This window comes from Ostrinia furnacalis, unplaced genomic scaffold, assembly GCF_004193835.3.
Source record: "Ostrinia furnacalis isolate ACB-3 unplaced genomic scaffold, ASM419383v2 OfSCF6924, whole genome shotgun sequence".
Classification (NCBI taxonomy): Eukaryota; Metazoa; Arthropoda; class Insecta; order Lepidoptera; family Crambidae; genus Ostrinia; species Ostrinia furnacalis.
In genome coordinates this window covers 107,943-122,669 of record NW_021137163.1, presented here as the reverse complement: position 1 = coordinate 122,669, position 14,727 = coordinate 107,943, and the positions used below count along the sequence as shown (strand labels likewise).

At 43.3% G+C, this 14,727-nt stretch overlaps 1 protein-coding gene across 1 annotated transcript; it reads left to right on the top strand.

Moving 5' to 3' along the window:
• Positions 1-6,519: 6,519 nt before the first annotated feature.
• On the top strand, positions 6,520-14,348 carry LOC114362905 (ankyrin repeat and KH domain-containing protein 1-like). The gene is made up of 7 exons (XM_028318487.1): positions 6,520-6,898; positions 7,545-7,704; positions 8,624-8,789; positions 9,794-9,909; positions 10,464-10,638; positions 12,071-12,181; positions 14,289-14,348. The coding sequence occupies exons 1-7, from the start codon at positions 6,736-6,738 to the stop codon at positions 14,346-14,348; spliced, it is 951 nt and encodes a 316-aa protein (XP_028174288.1). The 5' UTR covers positions 6,520-6,735.
• Positions 14,349-14,727: the final 379 nt, after the last annotated feature.

Genomic DNA, 14,727 nt, shown 5'->3' with positions numbered 1-14,727 from the left:
AACGATTTTTATGAAATTTTGTATTTATATTTAGTAGGACTGAAAATAGGACGTAAACTATTTACCTCTAGTTCTAGGTCACCTTGGTGCAAAACGTTTCCTAGGTCAGCTAGTGTTCTTATAAAAATATTAATGCAGACGAACATAACACCTCCTTCCTCGAAGTCGGTTAAAGATTAGGAAAGCTGTAAGCGCGTATTGCAAAAAGTCGTGTCTGCGGTTTCTACCTGTGACAGGTGACAGGCAATATTTTAACGAATCTTATCTAAAAATAAACGTGACCGAAAACCCTAATGTAGATGGCATAAAATAAGTGAAACCGGTCGCAAAAGTAAAAAAAATATACAAATGTGTATTATGGTACTTAATTCGGTTTCGCTCTCAACATCAATATCAGTCGGTCACAGAAAATATTTGAAAAATAAAATACGTTCTCTACCTACTCATCAGTAATGTCTCCACTGCAGGACTCAGGAGCACGACCCTCTCTAATTTACCAGAGGCAGATGGATTATTATCAGTTTTTTTTATTTTTTTTATCCACAACGAGGAAGCTCTTGGCCTGTATCTCACCTGATGGTAAGTGACGATCAGGTCGAAGGTGGAAACGAGCTTCACCCGGAATCCTCAACCACGGAGGAACTGGCTATCTTACCTCTAACTGCCGGAACACAACAATGCCGTTAACATTGTTGTTATGGCGACAGACTTACTCGTAGGTAAGAAGTTATTCAATTGGTTCATTGAATTATTGGACAATCGCGATAAACGACATCAATATTATACACACTATAGTTTTGCGTGAAAGAGTTAACAAACATCCTACCATACAGAGACACAGATGAATTAATGACCTTCGTCTAATAATTAACGCTGGTACAGAGAGATCAACGGTTGCAGCGTAGTCCGGATGGCCAATCATTGTGTGATGACCAGTTATGCTTGTGAAAAACTGTATTTAGTTCATCAAGCAATACTATGGCAATATGGCATCCTCAGTAGCACTTGTGATAGAAGTGATCTTGCGACTTAAATTTATTTACATTAACATGCAAAACAGTAACCAGTTTGAGCATTTTCGTCCGTGTGGAAATTAGGTTGTTTATCTAGACTAATGCACTTTTGAATATTATACATAAAAGTCCACTCCACATTATATGTATAACGCTCTGCCTGACTTCATTATTTATTACTGTATAAATATGTTTTCAAGAAATTATTTCTCGGCAACTCGCCGACTCCAGAATGTCTAGCGCTACACTAAGTAGATACGGCTGTTGTGCATCAATTAGTGGGACCAATTGACCCTTGTTCGTGGCTTGTGACTACTTGATACGGCGAGGGCTTGCTTGAGTGATCTGAAAGTTGCAAATCAAAAGAAAGGAAGAAAAAATAGACTATTTAAAAGATAAAAATGTTTGGGATGCGTTACTGCCTAGCTCGCATAAATATTTATTGTACATTTTAAAGCCTGTAAACCTTTGAAAATTTCGTGATGTGAGTCAGTCAGTGACCTTTCTCTCTTATAAATATAGATAGGTGCAAATTGGTGTGATATTTGGATTCAAAGTATATCAACTCGTAAAGTAGAGGTCAAGTCGTTAAAGGACGGGCGATATGTGCTGCTTTATCAAGCGCGGGTCAGGTGACGTCACCGGGGAGAGTGTCAACAAACGAGTGTACTACTGTCACTAATTAAAGAGCCCCGAATGTATGCGATTAGGTACTCATTGCTGTGATAGAGATGTGATGGATATGTAGTTTCAGTTACGGTTACGGATATTTTTTTATTTCGGATATCCGAAAGTTTCGGTTACGGTTACGGATATCTGTGCTTTAGAATGCAATTTGCAATAGTTGTCCAACACGGTTCATTCATGGCCGCACACTTTACATAGAATAAAAAGTAATAAAAAAATAAAAATTGACGATCAGGCTGTTATGCCTTTACATAATAATGCTATACAAAAACAATTTAAACTGCCTACATCCGAAACTTGAATCGGTTACGGTTACGGTTTCGGATATTTTTTTATTTCGGATATCCGAAAGTTTCGGTTACGGTTACGGATATCCATAACATCCCTGCTGTGTACGCAGGTTTTCGAAATACACATTTTGCAAAGTGAACATTGCAATTAACGTTTTGCGAAATGCACATTTTAAGAAGTGCTTCTTTTGAGTCGAATGCTCATTTTGTGAAGTGCTCATTCTGTGTCTGGCTTAAATTGATTTAGTTTGATTAGTTTCTGCCCGCGGCTTTGTTCGTGAATTTCGGTTTGCCAAAAAAGTAAAATGTGCTTGTCAAGCGAATAAAAACACTTTTAAAAGTACTCGTACATGTAATTAAGATGAGTTTCTTACTTGAGAAATTTATTGATTACCTGAGGTGGTTTTCGTTTAATAAAATGTTAAGGCGACTTGAGAACCTACTCTGAAAAAAATCGAATGCCTTATCAGGTTGAATTGGACCCACGAAAGTATTTTACCGAAACCCCAACAAAATCTGTCACCTAAGCTCCTACATAATATGTGCTTAGACCGTTGACACCGTCGCCAAACCTAATTCCCCTGAAGCCTTGTTGCGTGAGCATTAATTATTTAATTAATAATCATTATGCGAGTGTTACGTTTTCACGCCCGTGCCTAAACCGCTGATGTTTGCTATATTGTAATTGAACATTGAAGCAGGTCATTGCTACCTTTTATCGCAAAAATAATTGATGGTGGTGAAAATCATAGTTTATCAAGGTTATACTTTCACTCCCTTACTAATAAAAGTTGAACACTTGTTTAAAGTGAGGTTTAGTATTTAAATGTCACTTTAAATGCTTTAAACTACTGTTTTCCGAGCTATTTTTGGTGAATTCGCGGAATGCACGCGGGCAAAGCCGTGGGCGGAGGCTTATGCCTGTTTTCACCATCAATTNTTTCCGAGCTATTTTTTAAGTGACTCCTATGTAAGCTCCTATGTAAATTCGTGTTATTTGTTACCATAGGGGTCACTTAAAAAATAGGGACTGATAGTGAAAACGGAAATTAGTTTCTGCATCATCTTTATCACAACGCCTCATATTATAATTTATGTTGTTATTGTCAGCATCTTTTCAATATTTTTTTCCTTATTAATATACCTACCCAGTGGTCTTTGGGTTCTCATAAAAGATGAATCTTACGACACCTCTCACGCTGAAATCGATCAAGCCGGCATACACTCGAAAAACATAACCGTCTTTGGCGCGGTAAAAAGGTTATTCGTTGTAGTATTCACTTCCTCATCAAATTGATCGTCCGTCCTATAAGTCTTAAGTCTATCGCCGTTTTCGCGCATCAGAAGCCGTACGAGGGACTTACGCAACAAAATTCGCGACATCAGCCGGCGGATCAGGAACCTGATACTACAAGATATATGTAGAACAGACCGCACAAGTGACTCATGTCGTCAGAGCAATAGGAAGGGTCGTCTTTTAATTTGCATCGTCCTGTTGTTTACTATGCGTTCTTGCATGTCCACGTTTTACGTGTAGGTACTTCTTTTTTTGTTGATTGAAACCGGCAGATAGTGAACAGAAACTCCACAACAAACTTAGTTATCACTGATAACTAACCCCCTTACTATTATAACTTAGGGGAGACCTAGGAGAGTTGTGACAGAGGTGAGTTGTGACAAGGACGATTTCTCCTTACTTAATATAGTTAGGAAGCTGGAAAAAATGCTTGTTTGTCGCTTTTAAGACGCTCTTCTTGACTAAGTACCTGCGGGCGGTGCACGAGGCACGGTTTCGTAAATATGACGTCTGTGTACAAAAAAATGCGAAAAGTAAGTTTTTCGTCAAAATTTTATTTCAATTTAAATCATGTTTTAGTATATGTGCACTGTTGTGTTATTTTTTCTCAAGTTGCATGGTTATTCAGGTCTCAAAATGTAGCACTGATATTTTGTGTGCGCATCGTGTTTAGAAAATAAAAAATATTATTCGAACCAAGTCGTCATTTTAAACACCTAGGAGAGTTGTGACAGCCTGTCACAACTCTCCTAGTTTACTTAATTTTTCTGATGGGCCATTTCCACGATGTTTTTAGATGTTTATTTGTGTGTTAGTAGATTCATAATTTGTTTAATTGCCTGCTGCTACTTTTTTGATTCTGAATACCTAATAACTATACATGAATGCCATATAGAGGAACTGCTTGCTGGAGTCGAAATATAGGATCTGGCTTATGAAGTGATTAGGTTAAAAACGGTTAAAGTTTAAGATACGCTGCGACCTCTAACAATCTAAACTTGTCAAGATATATTAAGAAGAAATAGGCTTATCAAGTAAACCCAGAAGGCAAAGCTCCGTCTATGGATTATACCACCGCGACTATTTTATTTTTACAGAAGAGGAAGAAAATATATTTANTCAAATTGATCGTCCGTCCTATAAGTCTTAAGTCTATCGCCGTTTTCGCGCATCAGAAGCCGTACGAGGGACTTACGCAACAAAATTCGCGACATCAGTCCCCGGATCAGGAACCTGATACTTCAAGATATATGTAGAACAGACCGCACAAGTGACTCATGTCGTCAGAGCAGTAGGAATGGTCGTCTTTTAATTTGCATCGTCCTGCTGTTGACTATACGTTCTTGCATGTGCACGTTTTACGTGTAGGTACTTCTTTTTTTGTTGGTTGAAACCGGCAGATAGTGAACAGAAACTCCGCAACAAACTTAGTTATCACAGATAACTAACCCCCTTACTAATAAAACTTACTCGCATGTTGAACAGTGTTTTAAAGTGACGTTTAGTATGGAAATGTCATTTTAAAACAGTGTTCAACAACTGTGTAACTTTTTATTAGTAAGGGGGTTAGTTTGTTGCGGCGCTTCTTCTCAGCATTTGCCTAATATTAGTCTCGAAGCGCTGGTAGGGTAAAAGAATCACGAGACACGTTTTTATCCACAAAATGGGGAAATTCTTGACCTTATCTTACTTGATGGAAAGTGATGATCAGCCCGAAGGAGGAAGCGAGCTTCATCCGGAAATTACGGAATCCTCGACCATAAAAGGCAGGCTATCGAGTATTATCTACCTCAAACTGCTGAAACACAACAATGCTGTTAACATTATTGTTATAGCGATAGACTTTGATAAGACGGTCGTAGATAGCCAGCAAGAGTTTGAACAAGCTTTACCACCAAAAACATAGTTTTAATTTGCTGAATACGGTATTTGCAACAGTATAAGCCCATATATCCCTGTCGCGGTAAATAGGCCGTGTCGTATGCAAGCTGATAGCAGAGCCACAGTATAAGATGATGATAGTAGCTACAAACGGCAAAGAAGGGCATCAATTTTGCAGTTGACTGGCTGTGTTAGGCCGAAAAGCCGAAGTCAAACAGAAGATAAAATTGGTATTACTGCAGCAACAACTGCAATCTTAGGGCAATAACTCGTGGCCAGGGAGAAATTTAACTCGTTCGTTTTCCTATGTAACTCGTTCGTTCGTTTCAGCCAAAAGACGGCCACTGCGGGACAAAGGCCTACCCCAAGGATTTCCACAAAGACAGGTCCTACGCCGCTCGCATCCAGGCACCTCCCGCGACCCTCACCAGATGGTCGGTCCACCTAGTGGGAGGCCTGCCCACGCTACCACTTCCGGCTCGTGGTCGCCACTCAAGAACTTTCCTGCCCCACCCAGCGGCCATCAGCTCTTCGAGCTATGTGCCCCGCCCACTGCCACTTGATTTTAGCGATTCTGCGGGCTATGTCAGTCACTCTGGTTCTCCTACGGATTTCCTCATTTCTGATTCCTATGTAACTCATTGGCCGTTTTTATCGGCCTGTAGGTATACGTAATTTCCCAACGGAAAAACATGGCATTACTGTAATGGCCGAGCTTAATAGTCAAATTGTGTGTGTGTTGGTCATATAATGTGGAAGCTCTCTTTTGAATCGTTTTGAAGCTATGAATTAATGCTAATAAAAATAGCATATCCTCTACAATAGTTTATAAAATCTCAAACAGAAAATTCGTCATCTTTTGCCTTTCGAGAGCGGGACTAAACGCACTGAATCGATCTGCACTGTGTTCCACGATCGCAACCAAGGCAGTTGGGCAAGCGTACGCGCATGCTTGTGAGATGAAGTGTGAAATCACTAGCGAACTGTTATTGTGGATGAATGGCTATTGTCTGATTGTCTTAATGCGGGGTTAGATTAAAGACAATTATCGGCATTCTAAAATAAAACAACATAACTATTTAATTACGTGAGGTTTTTTAAAATCAATAAATAAATAAATGAACTTGCCGTACCAAGTCGCTAGTTTAACCGCACATTCCCTGGGCAGCAGCGTTACTAGGAACTTCTACAATGATCATAGTACCGTACAGTAGTATCACACAGTACTGAACGTTCGAATAATCTTTAGTACTACGCAAGCAATGTAAACCTTTTACATTTTGACGTCGCTGCTGTCATCATTGCTTTCACGAGAAATGTGTTCTGTTTTTGAGCATATTGCTGCGACACCGGCCCCGCCCCCTTATCACACCTCCCTTTAGTTTCTGTGATCTGTGGAACATAGCGACAGGAGAAATAGGAAACAACACGAATGGCTGATCTTTAATTATTCTACTATTCTCTAATACAGAAAACCTGTAACCATACCACTTCAAATATGGCTTTATTGTAAACTAACATAAACAGTGCTAATAGTGACCCAAGAACCAATGAAAAATAACGCATAATGCTGCAACGCTTCCGCGAGGCGGCGCACGAGGCTCGCGCGCGCTCGCGAGCGCAGTCGGTGACGTCACTCAAGCGCTCGCGAGCGGAGACCGAGCCTGATGCTGCTTACGACGCCACGCATTACTTTGTGGACGACGTCGCTGACCCGTGGGCTACTGGAGGTGGGTACATTCAGCTACAGGGTACGTAGTTTCGGGTCTTTCTGTCAATGTTGCTTATTTTGGCATATCTCTTTGCGTGAGAGAGATGGCAACATTCGAGACTTTGGAGTAACCACCCAGGACTTCAAGAGACGCTTGTGATAATTTAGTCATCAACTGCTGCATAGACAACTAGTAAACAACACAATTCTGACGACGTCGCCGACATGTGGAGGTAGGTACACTCAGGAGACATTTGTGATGACATTTTAGTCTTCACTTGACGACTGTATGGCCTATCGGTTCGGGATAAAATCGCCAGAAAATTACCACTGGCGAGCGGCCAGATTTTCCTCGCCAGTAGTGGTTGTTGGAACGTTTACAATATGCCTCCCACCATTGCTACGTCTTCTCAAAACCAGCCGATATGTTATCCCAAAGTGGTGGTAGAGCAAGAAATATTTAGCACCTTTTAAGTGTCCTTTCAGGTCTGGTCATTGTGGAAATCCTTGGGGGAAGCCTTGGTCCAGCAGTGGACGTCATTTGGCTGAAACGAACGAACGAAGCGCACTGAAATAAAGGCCTACATACTAATTAATTTGTTAAACGAGCTTGTGATATGTATTGATTGAATTTGAATTTAATAAAGAATGTATATTGTCCCCAGATGCCCTCGAACGCGAACGCCTCTCGCAGCACGCGGCGCTTCGGGAGCTGGTCTCGAGAGGAGATGTGCAGGGGCTGAAGACTCGTCTGGCAACCTTGGGCAACAACGCGGGGCTGATTGTCAATCTGACGCCGGGCGGCGCCAACACGCTGCTATATGTGTGAGTTGGAATAGATAGATATATACCTAGACCTATAAATGACTTGTAGGGAGTCAAGAAGTGTGGCGCGGTGGAGTGCAATCTGCCATAGGCAGCCGCATGAGGGCTATCGTTTTTGTACTTAACAGTTGGTACCCCTGGCGATTGACAGGACCTTACTTTACAGTGGCGCCATCTTGATGAGTGCAAATGAAATAGTCTCCTACCACTTTAGCACTCACCAGTTGGTGCCACTGTCTTCGCTACTAGCAAGTGACAGGACCTTACTCTACAGTGGCGCAAACTGGTGAGCGCTAAAACGATAGCCCTAATTCCGCGCACACCTCCCGCGATTCGGCCAGTATATTGGTATGGCCATGGGTGGTGGTGGGTTAGATACATACCTAGACTTCTTCTTCTTCTGCCTCGCCGTTACGCGGGGCCGGCTTTCACAATCATGCGACGCGATTTGATTCTATCTTAAACGTCTGGAGTCATAGACTGATAGAGATTGTTCGGGGCATAGTCTGAGAAGTTAAAATCCTGGGCCTTCAGATGTAGATCCTGGATATACAGGAGTAGCAATGGTAGGAGTAAGAGGTGGAAATTGTTCTGTGAAAGTGTCTCTACCTGTGTATCAGACTGGGCCGATGCAGGTGACCATTAACGTGTCCTCCGAATCACAGAACTGCATTTCTTTTTTGACAATCGGAACTACCCAGTCTGCTATATCCTAATTCCTAGCTAGGGAACAATATTACGCAAAGTGATTTTCCCATTTTTCTGAAAATCTTACACTTATTGTGTTTGTCCCACTTTTAACCATCTTTAGTGGATGCTTGTTGATCTTGTGGCAGATAGGAAGAGAAAAAGTCGTGAAAACTAATAAAACGTTATCTCAAATCCCGATCCTATTAAAACATCTTAATTTATCTTCCAGAGCGTCAGAAGCGGGCCACACAGCCGTGGTGGCGGCGTTACTAGAAGCAGGAGCGGACGGGCGAGCGCACCCGGTCACGCGCTACGGGCCTCTGTATGCGTCCGCCTACCACGGCCACCTGGACATTGCCAAGTTGCTGTTACAGCACTTCCCTCGCGCTGCACAGGTTGGTATCTCCCTCCAGCTATGTAACAGAAGACGGCGGGCTCCAAGTTCCTGCAAAAAAAATTCAAACCAAAATCAAAAATATTTTATTCAATTTTGACCACTGGTGGCACTTATGAGCAGTAGGAGCCTGGAGACAACGCGGCTCCCTCGTGCGCCCGTCACGTGCTACGACTTATCATTACAGCATCTAAAGCTCACTTCTCTCTGAGATTGGTGGTGATTTCGCTAACTGCTGCAATACTTGCCTAAAGCCAGATCAGTTTAATTCCCATCGTTAGAGCTACAAGCTGGCTTAACTTTGCAAAAGCTGATTCACCAAGACCTGGGGATTATAATAGGTCTCCAGACCATCATTTCTTGGTTTAATTGAGGATCAATAAACTTGATCAACAGTCACCTGGGGATACTGCTGCAGTTCTTTGCTAAAGCTGCGCAAGTTGGTCTTGGTTCCATCTGGCCAGCGTGGAGAATCTAGGCCAAAACAACCCCGTGCTCCTGCAGTGGAGACATAAGCTCATAGCAGACTTATCAACTCGGAAAGGGATCAATACCGTATCGCCTTTCGCGAGCTATCCTCGCTTTTTGTGCGCTGTCATTCGCGAGGCAAGGCGTTTACGTTACAGTGCGGATAAGTGTGCGTTATAGTATGGAGTTTCATACAAAGAATACTGACCGCCTCGAGTTTATACGCTTACGACTCTTTCCGGGTTGATAAATAGTCCCTTACATGACTAACTCTCTTATTTAGTTTTGCGACATTTAGTCATATTTTTTTCAAGTTATTGTTTAGATACGTTAGCTACACACGTGTCTATAAGTTGAGAACCAATGTACATACAGATACGTGAGTTAGAGAAAATCGTAGACAATGGAAGCAGGAAAAAAGTTGTAGTCCTAACTCAAATCGCCAAAAGACTGAGATATGATAATTAGTCATGCGAGGGACGAAATGTGCGGCGACTTTAAATAACCCAACGATGATGATGATGTTGGTTGTTCCAGCAAGAGACGGTGGAGAAATGGCTGCCGCTGCACGCGGCGTGCATCGGAGCGCACGCGCCGCTGGTCGCGCTGCTGTTGGAACATCCTTACCCTGAGGACGTGCTTAATACTTACACGTTAGTGGATGCTTACTTATCTTCTTCGTTCATTTCAGCCAAATGATCTCCACAGCTGGACAAAGGCCTCCCCAAGAATTAACTTAACATTATAGTGGGGGGGGGCCTGCCTACCTCTTCCGGTCTAACTATGGTCGCACCTTAGAAAACTTTTCTGCCCCAACGGCCATCAGCTCTACGAGTTATGTGCCCCGGCCACTGTCACTTTATTATAGCAATGGGGATGTTTCCTGGGTCAAAAAGCAAGAGTTTTAATTAGTCCGTCTGTTAACTTATCAAAAAATACTCTACACGTATTTTTCACTTTTTCAAACTAATGAAAATTTAAAGAGATAAAGCGCGCCAAAGTTCATAAGAAGAGGCCCGTGACTAAATTTCATACTATGTGACAGCGGATGCATGCCTTCACATTATAAAAACGCCGCTGCCGCGCTGAAGTCGCTCTACTAACACCCTAATGTGAAAGCGCTCTTGTTCTGTATAAAAAACGCCTCCAAGAAAACCGCCTTTTAAAGCAGAAAATAAAGGACTTGTGTATTTATTTCTTTTCGCAGCGATGAAAGCGGCAAGTGGCAGTACAAAGCTGCGTTCGACGTGAACGCATCCGACGTCAGCGGACAGACGGCTCTCTACATCGCCTGCTCGCTCGGGAGCATGCCTGTGGTAGAAGTGCTGCTGAACTATAGCGTGGCGTGCGAGCCAGTGCCGCCTGCCGACGCTGCTGCTACGGTAAGAGACGATTTACTTCCAGAGTCTGCCGAAAGATGGCGTTAATTCTGACATTGCTGCTACTGTGAGAGACTTACTTCCACACGCTGCCGATAGATGGCGTTATCTTCAGGATTGACTATACATCGCCTGCTCGCTCGGAAGCATGCCTGTAGTAGAAGTGCTGCTGAACTATAGCGTGGCTTGCGAGCCCGTGCCGCCAGCAGACGCTGCTGCTACGGTGAGTACTTAGTTCCACACGCGGATGAGAGATGGCGCTATCTTTAGAATCGGCATTACATCGTGTGAGCCTGTGCTACCGCTCAATGCTAGTGCTACGGTGAGTACTTAGTTCCACAGGTTACCCAGAGATGGCGCCGTATATCCTTTGCTTGTTTGGTAGCCTGCCTGTGGTTGAAGTGCTGCTGAACTATAGCGTGGCTTGCGAGCCCGTGCCGCCGGCTGACGCTGCTGCTACGGTGAGAGACTTAGTTCCACTCGCTGCCAAAAGATGGCGTTAAATCTGACATTGCTGCTCCGGTGAAACTAAGTTCCATACGCTGCCGATAGATGGCGCTGTATAAAGCTTGCTTGCTCAATAGCCTGCTGCTGCTACGGTGAGACTTAGGTCCACATCCTGGCGAGATGGCGCTGTCTTTAGGATCGGCTTTACATCGCCTGCTCGCTCGGCAGCATGCCTGTGGTTGAAGTGCTGCTGAACTATAGCGTGGCGTGCGAGCCAGTGCCGCCGGCCGATGCTGCTGCTACGGTAAGAGACGATTACTTCCAGCGTCTGCCGAGAGATGGCGTTAAATCTGACATTGCTGCTACGGTGAGACTTAGTTCCACACGCGGCCAATAGACGGTGCTATACATCGCCTGCTCGCTCGGAAGCATGCCTGTGGTTGAAGTGCTGTTGAACGCAGGCGTGAAGGCGTGAAGTGCTGTTGAAGGCAGCGTGGCGTGTAAGCCCGTGCCGCCGGCTGATGCTGCTGCTACGGTGAGAGACGATTTACTTCCAGAGTCTGCCGAAAGATGGCGTTAAATCTGATAGTGCTGGTTCGGTGAGAGACTTAGTTCCACACGCTGCCGATAGATGGCGCTGTACATCGCCTGCTTGCTCGGCAGCCTGCCTGTGTTTGAAGTTCTGCTCAACTATAGCGTGGCGTGTGAGCCCGTGCCGCCGGCCGATGCTGCTGCTACGGTAAGTGACGATTTACTTCCAGAGTCTGCCAAAAGATGGCGTTAATTCTGACATTGCTGCTACTGTGAGAGACTTAGTTCCTCACACTGCCGAGAGATGGAACTGTGTGTCATTTAGATCGCGGTGGCATTTTTTTCTCAGTGTGATCTAAGTCAATCAAATTGTTCCGACTTTTTAATTGTCATTTTCCATATCTTTTCATATCGTGTGTTGACCGTCAGCCATTGTCACCCGGTTGTTTGTCCACAGAGCCCGCCGGCGCCGGCGGTGGAGGCGGCTCGGGTGCTGTCGCCGCAGCGCGGCATCTCGCTCGGCATCCACGCCATCGTCACCAAGCTCACCGGCGGCGGCAGCAAGCAGGTGAGTTTATACATGATCTAGCTGAACTATAAGCAACTATGGCAGCAGTCTACCCCTTCCCTCCCTACGAAGCTAAAAAATAATAAAATATCTGGGGGCACGGCAGTGCCCCCACCAAGTCGAGCAAAAAAGCGGCACGGCCGTACCATCCTTTTCTCGAAGCAATTCAGGCCATTTTCGACCGCCTGTAACTTCGTTCTGGATAAAACTAGAAGGCTGAATTTTCATTAGCTATGCAGGCATTGTAAAGACACGGTATATTTCAAATTTCATTCAATTTGAACCAGTACTTTAAGAATTATAACGGGTCATGTTAGCAGCACTGTTTCTTGTAGGTACTGTTATGTTGGCAGGTTTGACTCTTACAGTACCTAGTGCAAGCGAAAACCGACACTAAGGTGACGAACCTTTTCATTCCGCGACTGTACTTATGTATTTTTATAAATATCAATTCATCAACTGTATTTTCAATTGTTTCGCCTCATTTTCATGTCGGCTGCAACTCCTTTCTTTTAAGTGGTGTCCTACCTAAATGTATTCAAAAATGTATTTATATTTGGGCTATTTTCTTCTTAGTCGCTTTTACTATCACTACCATCAAAAATTTTCATGATCTCCGCTCATACAAAGCCACGACCTTACCGCGTTTTTGCATACACATAAAAATGCTAAGAACATAAGTTCCTATTCCGCGACCGCAGACTACATAATCGCAGTAATGCCGTATACTTAATGTACACTCGTCTTATGTGGCCACAGGGGCGTGTGGGTTGCGGTTTCATATACTACTAGCGGCCGCCCGCGACTTCGTACGCGTTTTACCCCCTTTAGGGGTAGAGTCGTAAAATCCTTTCTTAGCGGATGCCTACGTCATAACATCTACCTGCATGCCAAATTTCAGCCCGATCCGTCCAGTGGTTTGGGCTGTGCGTTGATAGATCACTATGCCAGTCAGTCAGTCACCTTTGAGTTATATATACATATGTGGGAAATGGAACGTTGATGAGTGAGTGAAAGCTTTGAATGAATGAAAGAATGGAATGAATGGATATAAATTCAAATAATCTAAGATGGCGGGACTCTGATTTTTACTGCAAAGACGAGCGTGTGGTTTTCAAATAAAAGACGATATTTTCCAAAATCAAGTGTTCATATTTCGTTCACAAGATCCCACATATATTTAGATACGTCTAGCGCTTAACTCAGGCAGTGCCTGAGGTATGGGAGCGGCACGGGAGGGGTGATTTTGAAAGAAAGAAAAACATTATTTTGGTTCCACTAACTTAAAAAAAAACACAATTTGAATAAGTACAAGGTAGTTAGTGCCAAAAATGGCCACCGCTCAGCATGTGTCATGCGTGGTCATGCTCTGAAGAGTCTGAAGTAGTAAAACCCAGAACATGACGCCTGTTATTCTGCGGAAGCTATTTTGACATATTGTGACGTGACGAAGCATACAAATCTAAAGTCTGGCTGACATTAGACGTTACAAAAAACACCCTCTCGTGCCTCTTCCATACCTAGGCACTGAGTTATGCACTAGACGTATAGTAATCTGGAGCTGTGCTGTTTTTTTTATCCACAACGAGGAAGCTCTTGGCCTGTATCTCACCTTATGGTAAGTGATGATCAGGCCGAAGGTTGAAGCGAGCTTCACCCGGAATCCTCAACCACGGAGGAACTGGCTATCTTACCTCTAACTGCCGGAACACAACAATGTTAACATTGTTGTTATGACGACAGACTTTGGTAAGATGGTGGTAGTTAGCCAGGCGGACTTAGAACAAGCCCTACCACCAACCAAACCGAACAGAAAAATCTGCCCCCACTGGGAATCGAACCCGGACCTCTGCGTCTGAAGCAGGTGGTCTTACCACTAGACCACAGAGGCGGTTAAAGCCGTTATTCAACACACTTCTCCGCTTTGGTGGAAACCTTGTTCGCATGCTCTTTCAGATTATATTTTTATTTCTTCTTTAAATTCGTTCTTTTAAACATATTTAATATTCACTATAGTAATAATTATATCGTCAAATTTTGCGAACTTTCTATCCACGTATGCAAATGAGTGATTTGGACAATAGATGTGCAATTTCACCGTTTACAGCACATCATTATGGTTATCTCGATCACCTGCGCGCGCGCCGACTGTGACTCGCTTCGCTAGTGATGCCCGCTAAGTTATCGATATTTTAGAAAATTATCAAAAATCACTAGCTAAAGGTCCAGTCATTTTTTTATGTATTTTGCTTGCTGTATGTAGATTTTTTTAAATAAATTTTGTGCAGTACAAATTATTTATTTATTTATTTATTTCCACACACATTATCACTATCTTTACAGGTACTTAAAACCAAATGCGATAGCATAACTTAATCTAGGTAGGCTTAATAATAACTTAAAAACTAACCATACATTACTAATACTTAGTCCGTGGTAAGTTTAATATGCTTGTATTACGAGTGGGCTCACCACAATAGTCGAGTGAGGCGGGGTTCGAACCCGCGTTCCTCGAATGTCGAGTCGATCAGCCTGATCTCTTCACC

Excerpts from the sequence above, each read along its gene's own strand:
- LOC114362905 (XM_028318487.1), top strand. The coding sequence starts at position 6,736 with ATGCTGCAACGCTTCCGCGAGGCGGCGCACGAGGCTCGCGCGCGCTCG. Across the intron at positions 6,899-7,544 it reads TGACCCGTGGGCTACTGGAG|ATGCCCTCGAACGCGAACGC; the intron begins GTGGGTACATTC and ends TATTGTCCCCAG. Across the intron at positions 10,639-12,070 it reads CTGCCGACGCTGCTGCTACG|AGCCCGCCGGCGCCGGCGGT; the intron begins GTAAGAGACGAT and ends GTTTGTCCACAG.